Consider the following 24,569-nt stretch of genomic DNA (forward strand, 5'->3'; position numbering starts at 1 on the left):
AACACTGGTGTGACCAAATTCAGGTTCCGTGGCTTTCTCCTTTTAAGTTATATCATTATAACATTCAGTGGAGATGAATTGTCTGGGTTTATTTTCAACATACACGTGTTTTGTATTTTTCCAACAAAAGACAAGGAATAGAATGTTCATACATTTTTAAACTCAAATCAGTCATACAGCTCAATGTAGCTGTTTCCTTTATATTACTGTATGTATGATGAATGCCCTTTCCTTACTACAAGTTTTACACAGTGTCTGAATATATAGAGTACAAGATGAATGTATGAGTCACTTATGACTGGCCCAGTCACCCTTACATGTTCTAGTACCAGCTTAAGTGGTAGGCAAGGAAATAAGATTTCTTTTTGTTCAGACTCTTAAAATACAGTAACATCAAATCTTCAATACTTGGTTTAAGAAGCCATGACATTTATCTCATTCACAGCCTCACTGTATTTCCAGTCACTGTGGGAGTGGAAATCATTATGATTGCTAGGCATATGTCTTGCAGTCCTCTGGAATGGTAGGTGGGTTTTTGGACTTGACCAGAGAATATGGAGTATTGTTCTGCACTGAGGAGTCGGTCCTTGATACATGAAGGACACCTGGACTCACAGTTAGGGCTTATTAAAAATTAATTATTCAATGAAATTTCAAGTTTTCACTGGGGGGGCCCACCCGCCCCCCATTCCAACCGAGTCTAATCATGACACTTGAAAATGACAAAGTGATACCACTTTTATTCTGGCTAGTCTCTGGATTTCCTATGCCTCACACAATTTGAATTGTGTATCAAATGAGTAACCAAACAGGGTTAGGAGGGACATACTTGACAGTTTTTAATTTTATTTTCAACATCTTCCTACAGGTACAAAATTCATTTTACTGAGTGTCAAGATAATATTCTATTAGTGACTGATGTAAGAAATTGAATTTTTCTTTAAGCATACAGATCATTTTTCTCCATGTCTCTCTCAAACTCTGTTATAACAGCAAATCTCTTTATGAACATTTTACTTTATGGCTAGGAGTAACTTAATTTCTTCTTAACAAATGAGTCTATGACAGTGTTCAAAAGAGAACTAGATAAGTTCATGGAGGATAGGTCCATCAATGGCTGTTAGCCATTGGACAGGGATGGTGCCCCTAGTCTCTGTATGCCAGAAGCTGCAAATGGACGACAGGGGATGCATCACCTGATGATGATTATCATTCCCTCTGGGGAACCTGGCATTGCTCATCGTTGGAAGACAGGATACTGGGCTAGATGAATCTTTGATCTGACCCAGTTTGGCCATTCTTATGTCTGGGTGTTATGGTCCTGAAGTTTATGTTGAAGCTGGGAATTCCTTCCTTCTAATCCATTGAATTAGTATATTTTCCTCAAAGTCAAAGGCCTTTTATTTAGGTTTTGCTGTATTTTATCTGACAGAGCCCATACTGTTCACTTAGTTCCGTTATTTGTATATTCAGCATCAAAGTATATGTTCTGCTTTTAACAATCACATAGTCGTACAGAAGAATGCTGGACACACAGACGAGCCACTCCTACACTGCCAACTGAGCTTCTCTTGAAAAGTTACAATGAACATATTATCCTTTTCTGCTTCAACCTCTCTAGGAAATGTCTTCTGATCAGATCCTCCCAGCAAAGGTTATTAACTGGCGCAGGCTACCAAGCAGTCATCAGACGGGATGGCTTACAACTTCTGGTCAAGCTTTACTGGACCAGATTTGAATCAGTAACCTAGAATTCAAAGGTTTTTTTGCATCATTTTACCATCCCCCGTGAATTTATCTGTGCAGCTAAGGTTTTACATGTTTTAAACATTCAGTTAACTTTCAAAAGTGTGTTATATACATGGGAATATATTTTTCATATGAAATTCTGTGTACCACAATTGATTGCTATAAGGTTTAAATGCTAATACAGACAAATCAGCTAATGAGTATATTTCAGATATGGAAGGGTTCCTTGTACCATTTCACCTAGTAGAGGTTATGGTGATTTCACTGCCACAAGTTACAGTTCAGTCTGAATGAGGCGTAATGCTTTCTTCATGTTCTCTATCACTGGAAGAAGAAGAATAAACTGCAAATTAAAAAAAAAATTTGAAGTACACTTCTATCTGAAAATAAAATCTCAATTTATCAAGATGTTTTGCTTGTGAATTAATTGATGTATATTGAGGCACAAAATATTCTGTAGATCTCTTTACTGTGGGATTTTTGGCACCGTTTACTGAAACCAAGGGTATAGAGTTTCATGGTTCATTACTACTAAGAACTTGACAAGCTCCATTTCATCACTTTTCACTTCCTTTCACTTTTCATATTTTAAAACTGATCCTCAACAGTAAATCTTATAATCCTACTTGAAGCGCTAACATACAAATCATGAACAGGTCTGACTACCAAAAGGAGGCCGCCAGACAACTCTCCAATACCAAATTCTACAGGCCACTTCCCTCAGATCCCACTGAGGAATACACTAAGAAACTACAGCATCTACTCAGGACACTCCCTACACTAACACCAGAAGAAATCAACATACCCCTAGAGCCCCAACCAGGGTTATTCTATCTACTACCCAAGATCCACAAACCCGGAAATCCTGGACGCCCCATCATCTCGGGCATTGGCACTCTCACTGAAGGACTGTCTGGATATATGGACTCTCTACTCAGACCCTATGCCACCAGCACTCCCAGCTATCTCCGTGACACCACTGATTTCCTGAGGAAACTACAATGCATTGGTCACCTCCTAGAAAACACAATCCTAGCCACCATGGATGCAGATGCTCGCTACACAAACATCCCACACACAGATGGAATACAAGCTGTCAGGAACACTATCCCCGACGATGCCACAGCACAACTGGCTGCTGAGCTCTGTGCCTTTATACTTACACACAACTATTTCAAATTTGATGACAATATATATCTCCAGATCAGTGGCACTGCTATGGGCACCCGCATGGCCCCACAATATGCCAATATCTTTATGGCTGACCTGGAACAACGCTTCCTCAGCTCTCGTCCACTCACGCGCCTTCTCTACCTACTCTACATTGATGACATCTTCATCATCTGGACCCATGGGAAGGAGACTCTGGAAAAATTCCACCACGATTTCAACAGCTTCCACCCCACCATCAACCTCAGCCTGGACCAATCTACATGGGAGGTCCACTTTCTTGACACCACGGTGCAAATAAGTGATGGTCACATTAACACCACCCTATATCGAAAACCTACCGACCGCTATGCCTACCTTCATGCCTCCAGCTTCCATCCCGGGCACATCACACGATCCATTGTCTACAGCCAAGCACTGAGGTACAACCGCATCTGCTCTAACCCCTCAGACAGAGACCAACACCTACAAAATCTCCACCAAGCATTCTCAAAACTGCAATACCCACACGAGGAAATAAGGAAACAGATCAACAGAGCCAGACATGTATCCAGAAGCCTCCTACTGCAAGACAAACCCAAGAAAGAAACCAACAGGACTCCACTGGCCATCACATACAGCCCCCAGCTAAAACCCCTCCAACGCATCATCAAGGATCTACAACCCATCCTGGACAATGATCCCACACTTTCACAGGCCTTGGGTGGCAGGCCAGTCCTTGCCCACAGACAACCTGCCAACCTGAAACATATTCTCACCAGTAACTGCACACCGCACCATAATAACTCTAGCTCAGGAACCAATCCATGCAACAAACCTCGATGCCAACTCTGCCCACATATCTACACCAGCGACACCATCACAGGACCTAACCAGATCAGCCACACCATCACTGGTTCATTCACCTGCACATCCACCAATGTAATATACGCCATCATATGCCAGCAATGCCCCTCTGCTATGTACATCGGCCAAACTGGACAATCTCTACGGAAAAGGATAAATGGACACAAATCAGACATTAGGAATGGCAATATACAAAAACCTGTAGGAGAGCACTTCAACCTCCCTGGCCACACTATTGCAGACCTTAAGGTGGCCATCCTGCAGCAAAAAACTTCAGGACCAGACTTCAAAGAGAAACTGCTGAGCTTCAGTTCATCTGCAAATTTGACACCATCAGCTCAGGATTGAACAAAGACTGTGAATGGCTTGCCAACTACAGAACCAGTTTCTCCTCTCTTGGTTTTCACACCTCAACTGCTAGAACAGGGCCTCACCCTCCCTGATTGAACTGACCTCGTTATCTCTAGCTTGCTTGCTAGCATATATATACCAGCCCCTGAAAATTTCCACCACATGCATCTGAGGAAGTGGGTATTCACCCACGAAAGCTCATGCTCCAAAACGTCTGTTAGTCTATAAGGTGCCACAGGATTCTTTGCTGCTTTTACAGATCCAGACTAACACGGCTACCCCTCTGATACTTAACATACAAATCAATAGTCTTCAGTACATCTAATATTCTATTTGGGGTAAGAAAAATGCTATACATTCTTATAGATGCTGTGATATGAAAGGGACAAGGTTAACTTGAAAAATTACTTTTCTGTCTGACAATGAGTAATCCTAGGTTGTACGTAAGTAACTCAAAATATTTTTCTCCCAACTTTTTAAATTTACTCAATTTTTTCCCTAGGCTGTTTACTTTGTGCGTTTGACAGCCCTTTTGTGGATAGTAATTTTCACTGTTCCAGTTACACCTTGGTCCTGTAAACTTTTGAACACATGCGTAAATTGACACGCATTGAATAGTCCTACTAATTTCAGTGGGAATATTTGTGTACTTAAGTGCTTTGCTAGATCAGGACCAGAGTGTTCGACCTCTTGCAGGATCAAGCTCCTAATCATATTTTTATAGACTCTTTTAAAGAATTTCCCTAGGTATTTTTAGGGTGCTGATCAGGAAGGACAATGAAATGCTGTCTGATCCTCAAGCACAGATCAATGGGTAGGGTATGTCTCACTGGTCACAGTGTGAAATGCAAGCATTCACAATGTGGATACTTACAGAATGGTATGTCTTGTGGTTCATAAGTATAGAGTCGATTAGAATATCTTCCAGTGATATCAGCTCTTACTGTGAGAGAGGGATCTGAAAAAGTAGAGACATTATACAATATCCCATTGCATTCTCAGTAACAGCATCTTCAATATCTACTGGTTGTGAATATGAGGCAAAGTCAACTTAAATGTAGTTTTGGTGGACAGTAATTTAGAGCAAATGGAATAATTACATTCTTTTCCACCCAGAGTTCTTATTACACTGATAAGTATTGAATGAGTGAGAGATTTATTTTAAATATTATGTATTAATTATTAAAGAGGGATATATGTTGTGTTCACCAGTATGTATATTCTATTGCATGTTTAAAGGAAAATATCACAAAAAAGAGGCCAGTCTGATTGAATATATATTCAGTAGGGCTGTCAAGCAATTAAAAAAGTAATTGATTAATCGTATGATTAAAAATTGTCATTAATCACGCAATTAATCGCGTGCTGTTAATAGAATACCATTTATTTAAATGTGGATGTTTTTTACATTTTTAAATATATTGATTTCCATTACAACATAGAATACAAACAAGTTCGTTTACATTTGCAGGAGATAATGCTGCCAGCTTCTTGTTTACAATGTCACCTGAAAGTGAGAACAGGTGTTTGCTTGGCACTGTTGTAGCCAGTGTTATAAGATATTTACATGCCAGATGTGCTAAAGATTCACATGTCCCTTCATGCTTCAACCATCATTCCAGAGGACATTGGTCCATGCTGATGATGGGTTCTGCTCAATAACGATCCAAAGCGGCACAGACCAACGCATGTTCATTTTTATCATCTGAGTCAGATGCCACTAGCAGAAGGCTGATTTTCTTTTTTGGTAGTTTGCATTCTGTAGTTTCCACATTGGAGTATTGCTCTTTTAAAACTTCTGAAAGCATGCTCCATAGCTCATCCCTCTCAGATGTTGGAAGGCACTTCAGGTTCTTAAACCTTGGGTCTAGTGCTGTAGCTATCCTTAGAAATCTCACATTGATACCTTCTTTGTGTTTTGTCAAAGTTGCAGTGAAAGTGTTCTTAAAATGAACACCACACGCTGGGTCATCATCCAAGACTGCTATAACATGAAATATATGGCAGAATGTGAGTAAAACAGAACAGGAGGCATACAATTCTCCCCCAAGGAGCTCAGTCACAAATTTAATTAACATATTATTTTTGTAATGAGCGTCATCATCATGGAAGCATGTCCTCTGGAATGGTGGCCAAAGCATGAAAGGGCATATGAATGCTTAGCATATCTGGCATATAAATACCTTGCAATCAATGCTGGCTACAAAAGTGCTATGCAAAAGCCTGTTCTCGCTTTCAGGTGACATTGTAAATAAGAAGAGGGCAGCATTATCTCCCATAAATGTAAACAAACTCATTTAGCTTAGTGATTGGCTGAACAAGAAGCAGGACTGAGTGGACTTGTAGATTTTTTTTTGTTACATAAGTGCACTCAAAAACAAAACAATGTAAAACTTTAGAGCCTATATTTGTAAGTTCAACTTTCATGATAAAGAGATTGCAACTATATACTTGTTTGAGGTGAATTGAAAAATACTATTGCTTATAATTTTTAGTCAATATAATAAAAAATATAAAGTGGACACTGTATTATGTGTTGTAAATGAAATAAGTATATTTGGAAATGTAGAAAAAAATTCAAAATATTTAATAAATTTCAATTGGTATTCTATTGTTTAACAGTTTGATTAAAACTGTGATTAATCGTGATTAATTTTTTTGAGGTAAGTGTGTGAGTTAACTGCGATTAAACAACAGCCTTAATATTCAGTATGTAAAACTATGCACATACATTGGGTAAGGCATTCATATAATTTATGGGGAGCTTTCAGAGCAATAATCATGTATTACTCTGATTCTCAGACTTTTACTTTCTGAGGGCCAACTTTTATTATCCCCTCTCTGGCTCACTTCCTTTCTCAAGCTTTCTGACTAAAATTCTCATAACTTGACTTGTATGGTCAGTGCTTATGGGAAGGGGGTAGGTTTAGAAGATAAAATAAAAAAAGAAAAAGTTAAAAATCACTTAGAAAAGCTATTATCTTTGGAAAATCATGGGAGACGGGAGAGATTCCAGAAGACTGGAAGAGGGCAGATATAGTGCTCATCTATAAAAAGGGAAATAAAAACAACCCAGGGAAATAAAAACAACCCAGGAAACTACGGACCAGTTAGTTTAACTTCTGTGCCAGGGAAGATAATGGAGCAAGTAATTAAGGAAATCATCTGCAAACACTTGGAAGGTGGTAAGGTGATAGGGAATAGCCAGCATGGATTTGTAAAGAAGAAATCGTGTCAAACCAATCTGATAGCTTTCTTTGATAGGATAACGAGTCTTGTGGATAAGGGAGAAGCGGTGGATGTGGTATACCTAGACTTTAGTAAGGCATTTGATATGGTCTCGCATGATATTCTTATCGATAAACTAGGCAAATACAATTTAGATGGGGCTACCATAAGGTGGGTGCATAACTGGCTGGATAACCATACTCAGAAAGTAGTTATTAATGGATCCCAATCCTACTGGAAAGGTATAACAAGTGGGGTTCCACAGAGGTCTGTTTTGGGACCTGCTCCGTTCAATATCTTCATCAACGACTTAGATGTTGGCATAGAAAGTACGCATATTAAGCTTGCAGATGATACCAAACTGGGAGGGATTGCAACTGCTTTGGAGAACAGGGTCATAATTCAAAATGATCTGGACAAATTGGAGAAATGGTCTGAGGTAAACCGGATGAAGTTTAATACAGACAAATGCAAAGTGCTCCACTTAGGAAGGAACAATCAGTTTCACACATACAGAATGGGAAGACACTGTCTAGGAAGGAGTACGGCAGAAAGGGATCTAAGGGTTATAGTGGACCACAAGCTAAATATGAGTCAACAGTGTGATGCTGTTGCAAAAAAAGCAAACACGATTCTGGGATGCATTAACAGGTGTGTTGTGAGCAAGACACGAGAAGTCATTCTTCTGCTCTATTCTGCGCTGATTAGGCCTCAACTGGAGTATTGTGTCCAGTTCTGGGCACCGCATTTCAAGAAAGATGTGGAGAATTTGGAGAGGGTCCAGAGAAGAGCAACAAGAATGATTAAAGGTCTTGAGAACATGACCTATGAAGGAAGGCTGAAAGAATTGGGTTTATTTAGTTTGGAAAAGAGAAGACTGAGAGGGGACATGATAGCAGTTTTCAGGTATCTACAAGGGTGTCATCAGGAGGAGGGAGAAAACTTGTTCACCTTAGCCTCTAAGGATAGAACGAGAAGCAATGGGCTTAAACTGCAGCAAGGGAGATTTAGGCTGGACATTAGGAAAAAGCTCCTAACTGTCAGGATGGTTAAACACTGGAATAAATTGCCTAGAGAGGTTGTGAAATCTCCATCTCTGGACATATTTAAGAGTAGGTTAGATAAATGTCTATCAGGGATGGTCTAGACAGTATTCGGTCCTGCCATGAGGGCAGGGAACTGGACTCGACCTCTCGAGGTCCCTTCCAGTCCTAGAATCTATGAATTTATGGTCCAATCACCACAATAGCTGAGCACCTCACAATCTTTAATGCATTCATCCTTCCCAGAAAAGAAGGAAAATTCTATTATCCTCATTTTACAATAGGGGAACTAAGCCATAAAAAGATTAAGTGATTTGCCCAAGTCACTGAAGGAGTCTATGATGGTGGAGAGATTTGAACTCAGGTCTCCGCAGGCAAAGTTAGGGCTATAGCCACTGCACCATTTTGAGACTTGAAAAGGATTCATTCTGAAGACCACCAAGAAGAACACCTTGGATTCCTGGTGATCTACAGATCAGGGGTTTAAGAGCCACACTGAGCTCATCCATCATTGATTCTATATGATTTCTCTCTCTTTGTGACAGTTTATTTAAAAAAAAAAATGAAAATTCCACCTTTGCCATGAAGATACAATGCTGTGTGTTTGTAACTGTCGGTTTATATCCCCCTCATTGGCCCTTTCCTGAAGGAGGCAACTTGTTTGAAAATAATGATTCTAGGGACCTGTCAACAATACTGTGATGTTGCACTCTATATGATTTTATGAAAGTATGCTGATGAGTGTGAATATAATGTAACTAAAATATACTTCATGCAAAAGGTTTCTTGTAAGGTATAATTACAAAACTTCTAATCTACTGAATGTGTTCATCCTATTTGTATGAATGCATCATTCTTGTATCTGAAACTAGAAATGTGAATTATAACTCTGAGGGTCTATTGTAATTATGCAAAGTGTGGGCCATTAATGGTGGTTTGGAATCTTGATGGCTCCCATCAACCAGGACAATTGACTGTAAATGGCTCTGTTTTACTTGTAAATCTTCCTGTATATGTGTGTGCTGGCAAGTGGGTAATGAAGTCTTAGGGGTATGTCTACATCTAAAATTTTGCAGCGCTGGTTGTTACAGCTGTATTAGTACAGCTGTATAGGGCCAGCGCTGCAGAGTGGCCACACTTACAGCAACCAGCGCTGCAAGTGGTGTTAGATGTGGCCATACTGCAGCGCTGTTGGGCGGCTTCAAGGGGGGTTCGGGGAATGCGAGAGCAAACCGGGGAAGGAGACCAGCTTCGCCGCGGTTTGCTCTCGCGTTCCCCGAACCCCCCTGCAAACCGCAGGGAAGGAGACCTGCTTGCACGGAGGTTCGGGGAACGCGAGAGCAAACCGGGGAAGGAGACCAGCTTCGCCGCGGTTTGCTCTCGCGTTCCCTGAACAAGCAGGTCTCCTTCCGTGTGGTTTGCAGGGTGGTTCGGGGAACGCAAGAGCAAACCGCGGCGAAGCTGGTCTCCTTCCCCGGTTTGCTCTCGCGTTCCCCGAACCCCTGTGCAAGCAGGTCTCCTTCCCTGCGGTTTGCAGGGTGGTTCGGGGAACGCGAGAGCAAACCGGGAAGGAGACCAGCTTCGCCGCGGTTTGCTCTCGCGTTCCCCGAACCACCCTGCAAACCGCAGGGAAGGAGACCTGCTTGCTCGGGGTTCGGGGAACGGAGAGCAAACCGGGGAAGGAGACCAGCTTGATTACCAGAGGCTTCCTCAGGTATGCTGGGATACCTGCTTATTCCACGGAGGTCAAGAAAAGCGCTGGTAAGTGTCTACACTTGATTACCAGCGCTGGATCCTCTACACCCGAGACAAAACGGGAGTACGGCCAGCGCTGCAAACAGGGAGTTGCAGCGCTGGTGATGCCCTGCAGATGTGTACACCTCCTAAGTTGCAGCGCTGTAACCCCCTCACCAGCGCTGCAACTTTGTGATGTAGACAAGCCCTTAGTGACATGTTGTTATGTCTCCTGAACTGGAATTAATCTTTAACCTGGTGCTTTTCCATTTAGAAGGAGGGGTGGGAACACAGAGAGGGAAAAAGGATTCCCGCCTTATGCAAAAAATATAAAGGGGGTTGACCAGAACAAAAGAGGCGGCTGTCATGAGAAATCCCCTAGCGACCACTTGAGCTGGAACAAGGGCTGTACCAGGGGAAAGAATTGTGCCCAGACTAGAAAGGTGTCCAGTCTGTGAAAGAAACTTATTGAAACATCTCTGAGGGTGAGATTTATCTGTATTCAGATAAAAAACTTGCACGGTTCTTATTTTATTTTGCTTGGTAATTCAATTTGTTCTGTATCGGGGGTAGCCGTGTTATTCTGTATTCACAAAACCAACAGGGAGTCTGGTGGCACCTTAAAGACTAACAGATTTATTTGGGCATAGGCTTTCATGGGTAAAAACCCTCACTTCTTCAGATGCGAAGAATTGAGCTTTTTTACCCATGAAAGCTTATGCCCAAATAAATCTGTTAGTCTTTAAGGTGCCACTAGACTCTCTGTTGGTTTTTGCCACTTTGTTCTGTCTGCTATTGCTTGGAACCACTTAAATCCTACTTTCACTTTCTACTTATTAATTAACTCAGAGTATGTATTAATACCTGGCAGGGGCAAACAGCTGTGCATATCTTTCTATCAGTGTTACAGAGGGCAAACAATTTGAGTTTACCCTGTATAAGCTTTATACAGGGAAAAACAGATTTATTTGGGGTTTGGACCCCATTGGGAGTTGATTATCTGGGTGCTAGAGACAGGAGCACTTCTTAAGTTGCTTTCAGTTAAGTCTGCAGTTTTGGGACACGTGGTTCAGACCCTGGGTCTGTGTTGGAGCAGACTGGTGTGTCTGGCTCAGCAAGACACGGCGCTGGAGTCCCAAGCTGGCAGGGAAAGCAGGGGCAGTAGTAGTCCTGGCACATCAATTGGCAGCCCCAAGGGAGTTTCTGTGATCCAATCCATCACGCCTTCATCCCCCGCATGGGGCTTATGGCAGCTGTAAGGGCTGGCAATTAGAAAGAGAGGGACCAGGATCGACGGGGGTGGTGGTGGTGGTGTCAAACACTTACTAGCATAATTTCCCCATTTACAAACTCTTCCACTTGAGCAGCCCTGGGACTGCATTGCAGCTTCAGAGCACCCCTGCCCCCATGTGGCATTGGATTCAATTCTTTTTGGGATCAGCTGGCCTCGTGCAAAACTGGGTTATATTGCAGGCTGACATCTCTTTTTTACCAGCCCAGTGACAAGCACATTAAAAATACACACTGCACCACTGTGAGACTCTTTGCAGAGACATACTATTGCAATGCTGTATGACCAATTTATTAGACATTCATGGAGATTTCTTCCCAATTAGGCAACTCAGTAAACTTCTCTTACCAAACTTGCCAATAGCTGCGGCTCTGCTTGGTTTTGGAGGGTCAGGGAAATATGTATATAGCATTGATTTCTTTTGTGGACAGATCTGTGGAGAGCTGCCTGGTGGACTGGTTTTAAATCCAAGTTGTTTGTTTAAATCACTTCTCTCTCTCTCTCTTCTCTCCCGCCCCCTCCCCCCCATGGCTTGTGGGTACTTTCCCCTTCTGCACCATCTGCTAGTGCTGCACCTTTCATTTATTATCCCCTTTCCAGGATGTGGAATCATTGGCCCCTGCATCTGAGGAAGTGGGTATTCACCCACGAAAGCTCATGCTCCAAAACGTCTGTTAGTCTATAAGGTGCCACAGGATTCTTTGCTGCTTTTACAGATCCAGACTAACACGGCTACCCTCTGATACTTGGCCCCTGCTGTCTCCCTTACCCCAGGGACCGAAGGAGTCTACACTAAGTGGCAATGTTTTGAAAATGTCACACCATGTTCAGGCTCAACCCAGGAGTGGGAAGAGCCTATGGTAATGGAATTCTAAGATTGAAGGGGGGGACTCAAACCCAAGCTACTTTCACATACACTTCATCCCCAACTCTCACCTATCCCTTACTCCTCTAGTGTGCTGGATGAGATGACCCTTGCTCTTTCTGTGTGCGTGCGCGCATCTGTCCGTCTGCGCTATCCCCTGCCGGAGGGGGTATTTAGATTCTTCCCTTCTCTAAACTGATAAGTCTTCAGATACGTAAAAAGCTGTTATAAAGAGGAGGAGGATCAGTGGACGTGGAGAAAAACTGAAGGTAGAACAAGAAGTAATGGGCTTAGTCTACAGCAAGGGAGATTTAGATATTAAGGAAAATGTTCTAACTATAAGGGCAGTTAAGCTCTGGAATAGGCTTCTAAGGAAGGTTGTGGAGTCCCCATCACTGAAGGTTTTAAAGACAAACACCTGTCAGGGATGATCTAGACATATTTAATACTGTCTCAGTGCAGGCAAATGGACTAGGTGATTTAGAATATCAGAGTTGGAAGGGACCTCAGAAGGTCAACTGAGTCCAAGCCCCTGTTCAAAGCAGGACTAATCTCCAAATTGCTCCCTTAAGGGCTGAACTCATAACTCTAGATTTAGGGGGCTAATGCTCAAACCACTGAGTTATCTGATTTCTCAAGAACCCTTCCAGCCCTACATTTCTGTAGTTTTGTTTGATGCCTTGAAGGGGGAAAGAGTTTGTTCTATACCATGCTAACTCAAAAATTAATAAACTAAAATGTTAAATATCCTGTACATCATGAGGGAGAAAATTCCTATAACACATACATACTACTGAAATGAGGTTTCATTTTTAAAGAAGATGTATATTGTGCATACCTACAAACATGATTCGAGGTACATATTGTCCGTCAGGTGACAAGTTCTTATCTGTGGTTTCATGCTGACAGGAAAATTAAAAGCAAATTATTAAATATTCATTTGCACTTTGTGAAACTAGCATGTAGGAGCATATGAAGCCATGGTAGATAATACTAAAATGACAACATATGCTGAAATGCATTCATTTAAAATGTGCAATGTATATCTCCTTACCATGAGATTTAGCATGATGAAGTTATTTTGAGCCATTTCTTGTATTTCCTCATTTTCGGCAAAAACCTTCTTCAGTGCTAGAAAAGATGTTGTGATGGTTTTAAAAGCTGTTCTCAATCATTGCTTCCAAAATTTATTTTTCCTTCTATACTGTGGCAACATATGCATGAGACTTTCATGCTTTGCTTTGCTTTCTCCACATTTCTAATGAGACAGGTCACAGATCTGTCACCACATTTTGGTTTTGTCCTGTGTCGGGACAACCTTCAGCTATACAAATAGAAGCTTTCTCCTGTTACTTCTGAAGCCTTTCATTTCAATGGGTGTCGAGCAACAGCTTGACAAAAGTGTATTATTCTCAGTAAATTCTTCTTAGGTCAATTTCAGCAGTCATGCCCCAGTCTCGTTCTCTGGTTACCAGTTCAGGAGGAAAGAACAATATTAAATCTGTTCAGTGAGTCAGGAGTAAATTCATGCATCTTAATTTAAACCGTCTAATACTGCATCAGGCTTTGCAGAACAGCTTTGTAAGGTATTTTTTCATGTTCTCTGTTGTAAAAGGCTTGTGATGGGGTTTGTGAGCAGCCTGTTTTCATTATTTACTTTTTGGAGATACTGTCTATTGAATATGCAGCATATCTGAGAAAGAGATTCAGTGTTGCAGATAACTATAGTAAGGGGCCATATAACAACCTAGATATTGGTGGATATATGTTCTAAAACTCCTCAAATTAATTTAACAATCAGACAATTGAAATTACCTTGGCAGTATTGACAGTCCTCCAGATGATGAATGACCATCAGTGGTTTATTGCTTTAATAACAACAACAACAAAAAAAAAACATAATTAGATCATCTGATGAGTATCCAAGTGACTCTAATTTTACAAACAGGCCTGGATATGCAACTGCTGTTGTATCTTATGTTACACCTAACTAATAACTAGACGGAGGCATTGGGAAGAATGGAGCATATTTCTGAGCTTAGAGACAATGGTGTCATGCAACTCGTTCATAAAAAGGAATGCAACAAAATAGAGGTGCCAGATATATTGTAAACTAAGAGGTTCTCAGCTTGGAGACCATAGAGGCTCATCTTTTTATTATTGCTTAATATATAGTTCCAGGAAGGCTTACAAAGAGAATCATTCTCTAGCCCAGTCTTGTGGATACTTTCCTTGATCTGGTTTTCTACAAGGGTCTTTTTTTTTCATAAAAAACTCCTATTTATTTTTGATTAAACTGCCCCTCCCTTGAAAATTGTCTATGAAAAGTTTCATTGAAAAATTGGTGGGGGTGGGAGAGGGAATTTGAGCAGCTGCGAAATTGGCTTAAAATTTTCCCCAAATGAAAAATGTTGATGAAATTTAAAAATTTAGATACTTTTCCCCTCAAAATGTTCAAAGATAATTAAAAAACCCCAAATCTTGTGAGACAATTTTTTTTTTTTTACCGGTTCTCGTGCTCAGCACAGTGCTTATTACTATGTGTTTTGCCACTGTAGTCAATAGCACTGGGTAGGATTTTCCTCCTTGCTTTCACAAGATAAGCATCAGATTAGCTGCCTCTTCTTTTAAATCTGAGTTGGCCTGAGACTGTGCTTTCTTGCTGTAGAAAGAAGTGGGTTTGGAGGAGTAATCTGGAGGAGAGTGAGGTTATGAGGTGTACAGGGATCCTCAAGTGTACTTCCCACTGAATCTCAAAAGGAACTCATTCTAGACGAGTTGTGAACAGTGAGGAACTGCTCATGTATTTAATACTATAAGCCAAAGGGGAAAGCATTGCGATAACAGTTAATGCAACAGATTGTTGTCTGAGGTTCTATTACTGGCTCATGCTGTTGTGGTAAAGCTGAGGAATTAATCAGACTAGTTTTCATGATGGTATTTATCTCTATTTACTTTCTGATAATAGACATTTTTCCTGGCGCAATTTTCTATTCCATAGCACATGCATAAATGCCAACATCTTGTCTAACAGTGCTTGATGCAGTAAGCCACAGTGCGATTACCAAAAAGATGTTGCTTTTACTTATAGAATTTACGTTTTTGTTTTTGTTACAAGATGCTTTCTAGATTAGCTAGAGTGGGATTTTTTATTTTGCTTTTTCTTTACAGTATTTTGACTAGATAGTTGACAACTTTTATCTTTTCTAAATGTTCTTTACCTTTTTCTTGCTTGAAAAAGCCCTTCTTCATAGGTTTGCACCCAAGTAATATCATCTCCCCAGCCTGTAATCACAATGGAGGGATTAACCAACATAGTCTTGAAAATAACTTATGTTTTGGACATTTAGCAATATCTTGCACAGAGGTAGGATTTTTTTTTAATCCATGGAGCCTTCAAAACTCCATGTAGGTATTAAGTCTCTGAACTTTTGAGTATTACACTAATTTAACAGATAAGTAAACTTAGGCACAAAGGACCAGGGAACAGGTTTACAAAGGTATTCAGGTTTCTAAAGAGGCAGCCCAGAGTCCTTTAAATCCCGGCCGTGGCTGAGATTTAAAGGGCTCAGAGCTCCCCGGGGCTGCGGGCAGCCCAGAGCCCTTTGAATTCCGGCCGCAGCTCTGGCGGCCGGGCAGGGGCCAGGATTTATAGGGCTTGGGGCTCCCCTCAGCAGCAGGAACTCTGGGCCCTTTAAATCCCTGCCCCAGCCTCGCAAAGTTCGGGATTCCCCTTGGGGGCCGGAATCCCGGGCCCTTTAATTTGCCCCTGAGCCCCCGGGGGCTCCCAGCCACCTCTTCAGCTGGGAGCCCCTGGTTGTTTTAAAGGCCCTGGATCTCCCAGCCACAGCTGGTGCCCCAGGGCCTTTAAATCTTGAGGCCATGCCTCTTCCGTATGAGGCCACGCCCCCCTCAGGACTCCGTCAGTACCGGTAAGTCCTGTAAGTTACTTTCACCACTGGAGCCAGCTGAAATCCTGCCTGATTCTTCTCTGCTGAGTATCTTGGTCAATCTCAACCATGTAGGATCTTGTCATAAAGCTCCACCTAGAGACAACAACCAATATTTTTCAATCTCTTTCTTTATCCAGTCTTGTCAGTATTTGATCTTTGACAAGATTCGGGCTGCATTATAATGGGTTAAAGAGGAAAGCCTGAGATGTTTTAAATCTGGTATCTCTTGGTCTACTATCATTTAAGGAGGACCATTTAGGTTAACAATGTATCTCACAGGTTGGTAATATTATTCTGATCTGTTTGACCAATAAGCAGCTGAGCTTGGCTTGATTCAGTGACTGAGGTAAGGGGTTGTTTTATAGCTAAGAAGAGCTAATATAAAGTCTCTTTATTGTAGTAGAGATTTCTTAGCAATCTGGACTGCTGGAAAGAGCAATAAATTCCCTTATGAGTTCTGGGGCTGCAAGTTACATAGTTAAACTTATACTGTGTCTTAGAAGCTTGGAATTCAGAGCAAGCAAGCTGTGACATACTGTCAGTGACTATTTCTTCCACAGTTCCAAAATAAGGAATTGCAAAATTCAAATGATTCTAACTTCCATTTTCAATCCTGTCCTATGTGGAGTGACATATTAGGGCTTGGTGCTGGCATTTTTTTAAAGCCTTGCTGGTCAAGGACTGCAGGACTTCAGTATGATTGCAATAGGTTATCAGACCTTCGGCTACAGAGAGTTCCCCTCTCTTTGCATGGAAGGATGTGTGAGTCCTCAGGGATACTTGGGTTTAGATGGGAGTTATATGGTGCATATATCTTGTGCTAATTCTCTTTGTGTGGGATGAATTTTGCCAAGTGTGAGTTATGGGCAGGGCCGGCACCAGTGCAGCAAACAGGTGCTTGGGGAGGCCAACGGAAAGGGGCAGCACGTCTGGCTCTTCGGTGGCAATTTGGCGGGAAGGACCTGCTGCTGAAAAATGAAGCGGCGGCAGTATAGCTGCCATTGAAATGCTACCAATCGCGACTTCCCCCCTACCCCCGCTTGGGACAGCAAAAATGCTAGAGCTGCCCCTGGTTATGGGTAGATGAGGACTATAGAGTTCTTAAACATTACATGATAGGGAGAGGCAGGGGAGGTATCTGGAGATTATGCAAAGCAAGTAATCTTATCCAAATTCCACAAATGGAGATGGAGAAGTGGCAAGGACCTTGCAGAGCTCCTAAACTATTCCTGTACCCAGGGCCGGCTCTAGCATTTTTGCTGCCCCAAGCAGCCCCCCCCCCAAAAAAAAAAAAAAAAAAAAAGCTGTGGTTGAGAGGGACTGAGGGACCCGCTGCTGAATTGCTGCCGAAGAGCTGGACGTGCTGCCCCTTTCCGTTGGCTGCCCCAAACACCTGCTTGCTGCGCTGGTGCCTGGAGCTGGCCCTGCCCGTACCCATATTCTTAAGGGAATTAACATTAATTAATCATTAATGTTAACTAGTCTTAACTTTAAATGTAAAGTTGAAAATTTTGCATAACAAGGAATTTCTTAAGTGTGAAAATGAACAGGAGATAGATATGTGAGCATCCTCATTGGTCAGTCTCTAAATGTGCTTCTCTTCTGGAAAAGGATTAAGCAAAAATAGTTGTGGGGAGGAAGGAGGAAGTCTGTGATTTCCATGTTAAATGTATCAAGTTGGGTTATTTGTTTCTACTACATCATTATTAGTAACAGATTCTGCAGGCCAAATGAGGCTGTGATGTGCCACACAAGGCAGTGCAGGTTGAGTGAATTAACCTGATAGGCTGCAACTGAAGGACAGACAGAGCTTGAAAGGCTGATTGAAGGCTGAACCCAGCTGAGAAGGAATAGTCAGGGCTGGTATAAAGCCAGGAAGTTGGCAGCAGAAAGCTGCTGCAGGGGAAGTGGTTTGCAGTCATTCCCTGGGAGAAGGGAGTTTGGGCTGATAAACTTAGAGAGTGGGGAGGCTAGAGCGTGAGAGCAAAGAAATAGGAAGGAGGCCAGGGAAACAGCAGCATGGTCTGGGTGCAAGCAGGCCATAGGTGGACATAGAGTTCCTGACCGGCACCTAGAGTAGTAGGTGGGTCCAGGTTCCCCTACCAGCCACTGGGATAATGGCATAAACTGTCCTAGGCAGTCTTTGGCTCCACTGCCCAGATGCCCAAAGGGACTCTGATACCCTGGAATGGGAGGGCTGTACAGTGACCTGGCTGGAGGGCTAAGTCACAAAGAAGGAATACCCTGAGTTCCAGCGAGAGACCACAGGGTGAAGAAAGGTATGCCAGACCAGAGTGGAGCTAATTCCCAGAGCAGCCAGGAGGAGGGCCCTAGTGGTGAGTGGACTCTGTGAGAGAGGCCCTCAGTGCTATCTGTACAACTCCATTGCTTCATTGGGTTTGCGCAGGCATAACTTATTGGAACTGTGTAACTTATTTCGTTGCACAAGAAGAAACAGAGCCCTACTCACTGTTAGCTCTGCTGGTTTTGCAGAGCTAAAAGGAAAAAAAATCAATAAGGGTGAGGGGTGGGAAAGAAAAGTGGTATGAGTGAATGTGCACAAGGGATAGATTTGTTGAATAATGAAGAGCTCTTTTCAGAGAAAATAAGCACACTTAAAATAAATATCATATGCTATCAAATGCCTTAAAGTAGAAGAGTATATTGAATTTAAACATGTGGCTGCATTTTATATTAACAATTAAATAAAGTGAACATACTGCACCTCTCGACAGCGTCTGGGGAGCTCTTTTTTCCTTTTTGATTGCCATTGCGAGGTTGGAAGAAACTGCAATTAGCAGGAGTGACAAAGCCAATGCTGAATGCATCATTTATCTCTTTAAGAAATCCCCTTTCAAGGCAGCAGTGAAACTGGAAAACGAAGCAACCTTTTTAGTTGGGTGGGTTCATTGCACGTTGCCATCTGGAAGATGATTTTAATAGTATTCTAATAATCTACACCACAAGGACTGTTTTGTTTGTTTCTGGAAACAGTGGACTTGCTTGATGACAATAGTCCAGAGTCCAGGGGCACTACCCTAGATACATAAGCATCCTACAGATTTGTCAGAAATATACCTGGAGAACAATATAGAGTTACTACTATAGTTTTGAACAGTGAAAAATGAATCAGTTTCACATATTTCTAGTCAATTTCACATTCCAGTTATTATATACTAGTCTAATATTATAGTTATTGGGTTGAAAACATGACAGGACAATGCTTCTGGGTTGTGTTTTCCTTTCCCCAAACTGTATTGTTGGAATTTATAATAATAAAAAACTAATGGTATTGGAATATTTCTATTAACAGTAGGTTTTGTGCTCCACCTCTAGTTGATGATATCCATTCTAAAAAAGTTAGCTGAAATTATAAAAAGCTTGTCTTCTGATAGATTCCAGTGCAACAAGATACATTGAGAAACATTAGGAAGGGACTTCCCAGAAAACAAATATTTTTGCAATTTAACATTACAAAGTGAAAAACGCATTTATAACTACATTTTTTAAAAATTGCTTTTAATAGTGAAAGCACTGATGCTCTTTCATTGAGAAAAGTATTTGAAAGTTTGAGCATTGGTCTGACCTTTGTCCAAAACATGTGAATATCTTAACTCGGAAAACTTCATGGAAATTTCAGTATTCTAGGGGTACTTTGTTTTTGTTCATGGGAAAACTCATATGAGAATAGCCACTCATGAAACTTCATGATTTCTTCTACTTCTGATTAGAAGTGAGAAGGGCAAAATCTGTACAAACAGGATTTATTTTTTAAAAAAATCAAACACTTTTGAATCTAGTCAGAATTTCTGGTTTACAAAAATGGTGCTCCCCCCCACTTCTGGTCTGGTCCAATCATTGCTAGGTATTGTATCTCCAAAGCCACATGTGCTGGTTTGAATGTCATTGGCAAAATATGCAGTGTTGGTGGAACTGCATGCTGTAGAAGAGAAAATTGAATCTCTGTATTGGCTCACTATCACTGTGACGCTAATTTTAGTGGCAGCGATTTTTGCATAATACAGTTTGTTGAGAATAATAATAAACTAAAATGTTCCTGTTCCTGCTATAAATAAATCAGAGGGCTAACTCCTCCCCACCCTGGTATTTATTTAAGTTAAACATCAATGTTGACACCAGAATTAATGGATATAAACTGGTCATAAGTTTTTAGGCTTGAAATTACACAAAGGTTTCTAACCATCGGAGAAGTGAAGTTCTGGAACCAGTCTTCCAAGGGGAACAGTGGGAGAAGAAAACTTAACTGGCTTCAAGACTGAGCTTTATAGTTTATGGAGGGGATGGTATGATGAGACTGCTTACAATGGCATGTAATCGATCTGCGACTGCTAGTACAAATATCTCCAAAGGCCGGGGATGGAATACAAGATGTTGAGGGCTCTGAGTTACAACAGAGAATTCTTTACTATACCTCCTGCTCCTGAGTCTTGGCCACATGCTCAGGTCTAACTGATCACCATATTTGTGGATGGGAAGGAATTTCCCCCTGGGTCAGATTGGCAGAAACCCTGGAGGATTTTTGTCTTTCTCTACAGGATGGGGCATGGGTCACCTGCAGGTTTAAAGAAGTGTAAATGGTGAATTATCTGTAACTTGAAGTCTTTAAATCATGATTTGAGGACTTCAGTTTTACAGGAATGGGTGGGCAAGATTCTGTGGCCTGCAATGTGTTGGAGGTCAGAGTAGATGATAGTCCCTTCTGACCTTAAAGTTTATGAGAGAGGCCTCTGACTAAAAATTACAAAAAAAAACCAAAAAAAACAAAAACCCAAGCCAAAATTAAGCCTGTTGTAATGGAGAATACCTTAAATTTGAACTCAGTAGCTACATTCATTGTGGAATTTCACCAGGACCAACTAAGACTGAATCCTATTAGTGTAATAGTCACACTATCATCTTAGGATGGGCAATCATGAAAAGTTTTGGGGGCTTTTACACTGTCTATATGCAAGTCCTCCAATGCCACAAGTATCACTGCTACTAACTCCAGTTCTGGCAGGTGCATTCCAGTGCTGGTTCTCCTACACCTGTCAGTCTCAACACAAAAAGCAGATTCTCTTCAAAGGGGCCACAATAGAATTTGCTGCTAAAAACAAAAACAACAACGAAATCCTTGCAAGTGTTATCCTCTCCTAAGGATTCCATAACTGTTAAGAGACTCCTCTAGGTTTCTAAAACAATCAGTAACGTCACCATAATATTTTCCCTCCCAACCCTGGTCCATAGTGGTTCACTTTGTTTCTTCTGGGGCTTTAAGAATCCTACAAGTTTCTTTGTTTTACATACCCCACCCTCAGTGTTGTGTGTAGCAGATACCCTCCCTCCATTCAGGAATGGATGAGAACCCCTTTTGGAGCTCTTTAGCTTGCTGAAGGGCTTGAAGTTCAGTGCTGAGAAATGGGAGGTCTCCCACTGCTCCACAAAGAGGGACTAAGACTACTGCTTTAACCCTGGGACTGAAAAGTTATTGGGAATGGAAAATCAATCTCAAATTCTTTTCGGGGCTGTGCAGATCACTACCCATGGCCATTAAAATGATAGGTCTGTAATCTACAGCGTAAACTCAACAAAAATATTCCTTGTAGCCATTGCATGTGGGAGTTAATAATCCTTAGCATTAGATAGGTTTTAGTATTAATCTTTGATCGGTCTGTCACTTATATTTTGTTTTATATTTTCAAAGTGCTGTGAAAACATTAACAGTTATGGGTTGGTGAAACAGTCCCAGATTTTTGATGACAGAACAGCTATGAAATGTGCAGATCAGTAATTTCCTTCAGGATAAATAAGATGCTTCTTTATAATCAAGAAATCTCAGGAAATAAACAGTTTTTTATCTCAGGGCCAACAGAAATATTTTTCTCACACTTAAATAACCTTTTTTTCCCAGAAAATCATAATAAAGAAAGCCCAGGATGGCTTCTGTGAAAGATAATTGCCACAGTTGTTGATGGATGAAGCTTAAAAATCCATTTTTGATATTATGACATCCACTGCCACGCTGCTGGTTTAAATGGGGAATTCGTTATAGGACACACCCTTGAAATCAGTCCCACTTCAGTTACATATTCCCTTTAGAAGAATTTTTTTTGCCAGTTAACCTTTTTTATTCTTCTTCCCCATCAGCACGCACATTATAGGTAGATTATATACGTTAGAGATAACATAGATTTACTACTAATAAATACATATAAATGCTGAAAACTGATTGCTCACCTTAGTTGATCAGTTCTGCTGATAAAAGTTCCTCTTTCTGGAAGTGGCTAGTTTAAAAATTGGTGTGATTTATACACACAGGAATATCTGATCTGCACAGTTCTATGAGCATAGCAACAAGAGTGTATTCACCTGCAAAACCAACAGGAACCAGTTAGTCAGAAACCAAGATATTTTTTTTCTTTCCACACCCCTTTTACCCTCCCTTTTACCTTTTTACTCTTGTGACTTCTCATGCCTGTACACGAAATACTCCGATTTCTCTCCATCTTGGCTTGTATCAGGTGTCGTCATATTGGGATGCAAAATAAATAGTGACTTGTGTGTGTCTATGACTCCCCCCCCGCCCCCCCAAATAGTTTGGGTCTGGCCTCTGTCCAGTGAAAAAACGAAACCATCAGTGAAAGATGAAACTGTATGTTCTGTTGTTCCTAATGAATGGCTGGGTTCACTGGTGCTGGCAGATTAGATATGAAGTTAATAAGAAGAAACAGAGGTTACTTTGTATGGAGGAATGTAATTAACAAATGAAGAAAACTTGTTTCTTTACGTTTAGGAGGAATATAGAATGCTACTTTAAAAATCATGAATCTAAGGATTATATTTTTTCTTTAACTTAAAGTTTAAAGATAGGTTTTTTAGACATGATGCCTAATATAATTCTGCTCTGATGCAGCTTTTGCATAGAAATCAAGATGCATCAGAAGCAATCTCTCTAATACAACTGGATTCTTTCTTTGACATTGCATATTAATTAGATCTATATTGTAGTAACAAGTGTAAGATCATGTGTCGTAAACCAAAATGAATTCCTCCAGTCCTCTCTCAACTGAATTTTGGCTCCAGCTTTTAGCTCTGCTACTTTGGCCTGTCTTTGGTTATAGCTCATTGATGTTTGAAATTATCACATGAGGACTTCCATATATGATTTTTAAAAAGCTCTGGAAAAATTACAGCTTTGTTTTATAGAATTTCCTTTTGGAAAGTTTCTTTCTAGTTGGTATCGCTACACATGCATTTTCTCCTTATTTGCAGTTTCAGTGAATCAACTATTTTTGCACTACGCTATGAAAATGTGGCTTATTGTGTATACAAAAGCCATCTTTAATATTTGTAATTGAGTGCACAGAAGTTTGTATTTCAAGTATTTTGCATTTAATTACACAATATTTTCACTACCTTAAGGATCAAATACAAAGAGAATGTGGACTGGTTAGAAAATAGGAAGCAAACTTTTGTTTTAAAACAAATGGTTTTATTTTTTGTGTTCATTTTAGATGTGTTCTATCCAAAGCTCTGAGCTATCTTGACTTAGACTTTAAAAGTGTAATCACCCAGGAATGCAAAACACAAAATCATACAAAGCCTCTCTATGTCGTACTCTCCACCTTACTACAAATTGCTTGGTAATTAAAGAACTGTTTGGAGAAAAATAGGACTGGAAAATGTTGTACATGCATTTAAGGATGTTGCTGGATAGATTTGACAAGATTGTTCCGCACCTCCTGGAAGTACTCTACTGCTGTTGGGATTCATGACATAGTAGTTGAGTTAGATGGAGATGGAGATGGGCTAAATGCAAAGCTCAAAGCTGCTGTCAGATATCTTCTGTGCTCCTGCCTATATATCCTACAGAGTCAGGCCTGTTTCTCATGCGTGATCAGTAAATACAGGCCCAGGAGCACAGAAGATAAATATCTATATTTTTGGCATATAGCTAACATGATTGTGATCAGTCAGGAGCTGAAAGTATTTGTTAGTCTTATTCACCTTTTGGCTTGTCCTTATCTCCCTCCACCCACTTGGTCCACTTTCATGGCACAGGCACAAATCTATTCCTCTATAAAAGTTCTGCTCTTTTAGCACCTTTCATCTCAGGGTCTTGAAGCACTTTAGAACTATTGAATGAAGACAGTGTCTCCTCACCTCTGCAGGGTAAATAGAGTTTTCTCATATTTACAGATGGGGAAACTGAGGCAAGGAGGCTATATGACTTGCCAATGGCACAAAACTTCATGGTAGTGCTAGGAGCAGAACCCATATTTCTTGACTCTGAATCCCATTCTCTAGCCACAAGCTTCTGACACTGCTGTGCTTTTAAT

The 24,569-nt window shown here is 40.9% G+C and overlaps 1 protein-coding gene across 4 annotated transcripts in view; it reads right to left on the minus strand.

Annotated features, from left to right (window-relative positions):
• Window positions 1–759: 759 nt before the first annotated feature.
• Window positions 760–24,569, minus strand: part of AGR3 (anterior gradient 3, protein disulphide isomerase family member) — a 42,609-nt gene continuing 18,799 nt past the window's right edge. For 2 of the 4 annotated variants that reach the window (XM_030549310.1, XM_030549309.1), the window contains exons 3-10: window positions 22,468–22,599; window positions 18,956–19,101; window positions 15,499–15,562; window positions 14,093–14,145; window positions 13,332–13,408; window positions 13,116–13,179; window positions 4,991–5,074; window positions 760–2,092 (exon numbers count right to left, since the gene is read on the minus strand). In XM_030549310.1, coding sequence (XP_030405170.1) covers window positions 2,031–2,092; window positions 4,991–5,074; window positions 13,116–13,179; window positions 13,332–13,408; window positions 14,093–14,145; window positions 15,499–15,562; window positions 18,956–19,061 — 510 coding nt within the window. In that variant the 5' untranslated portion in view covers window positions 19,062–19,101; window positions 22,468–22,599 and the 3' untranslated portion in view covers window positions 760–2,030. Of the gene's footprint in view, window positions 2,093–4,990; window positions 5,075–13,115; window positions 13,180–13,331; window positions 13,409–14,092; window positions 14,146–15,498; window positions 15,563–18,955; window positions 19,102–22,467; window positions 22,600–22,679; window positions 22,759–24,569 lie in introns of those variants that run through there. The other 2 variants (XM_030549312.1, XM_030549308.1) reach the window with 2 other exon arrangements.

The sequence above is a fragment of the Gopherus evgoodei genome, chromosome 2 (genome assembly GCF_007399415.2).
Source record: "Gopherus evgoodei ecotype Sinaloan lineage chromosome 2, rGopEvg1_v1.p, whole genome shotgun sequence".
NCBI lineage: Eukaryota > Metazoa > Chordata > Testudines > Testudinidae > Gopherus > Gopherus evgoodei.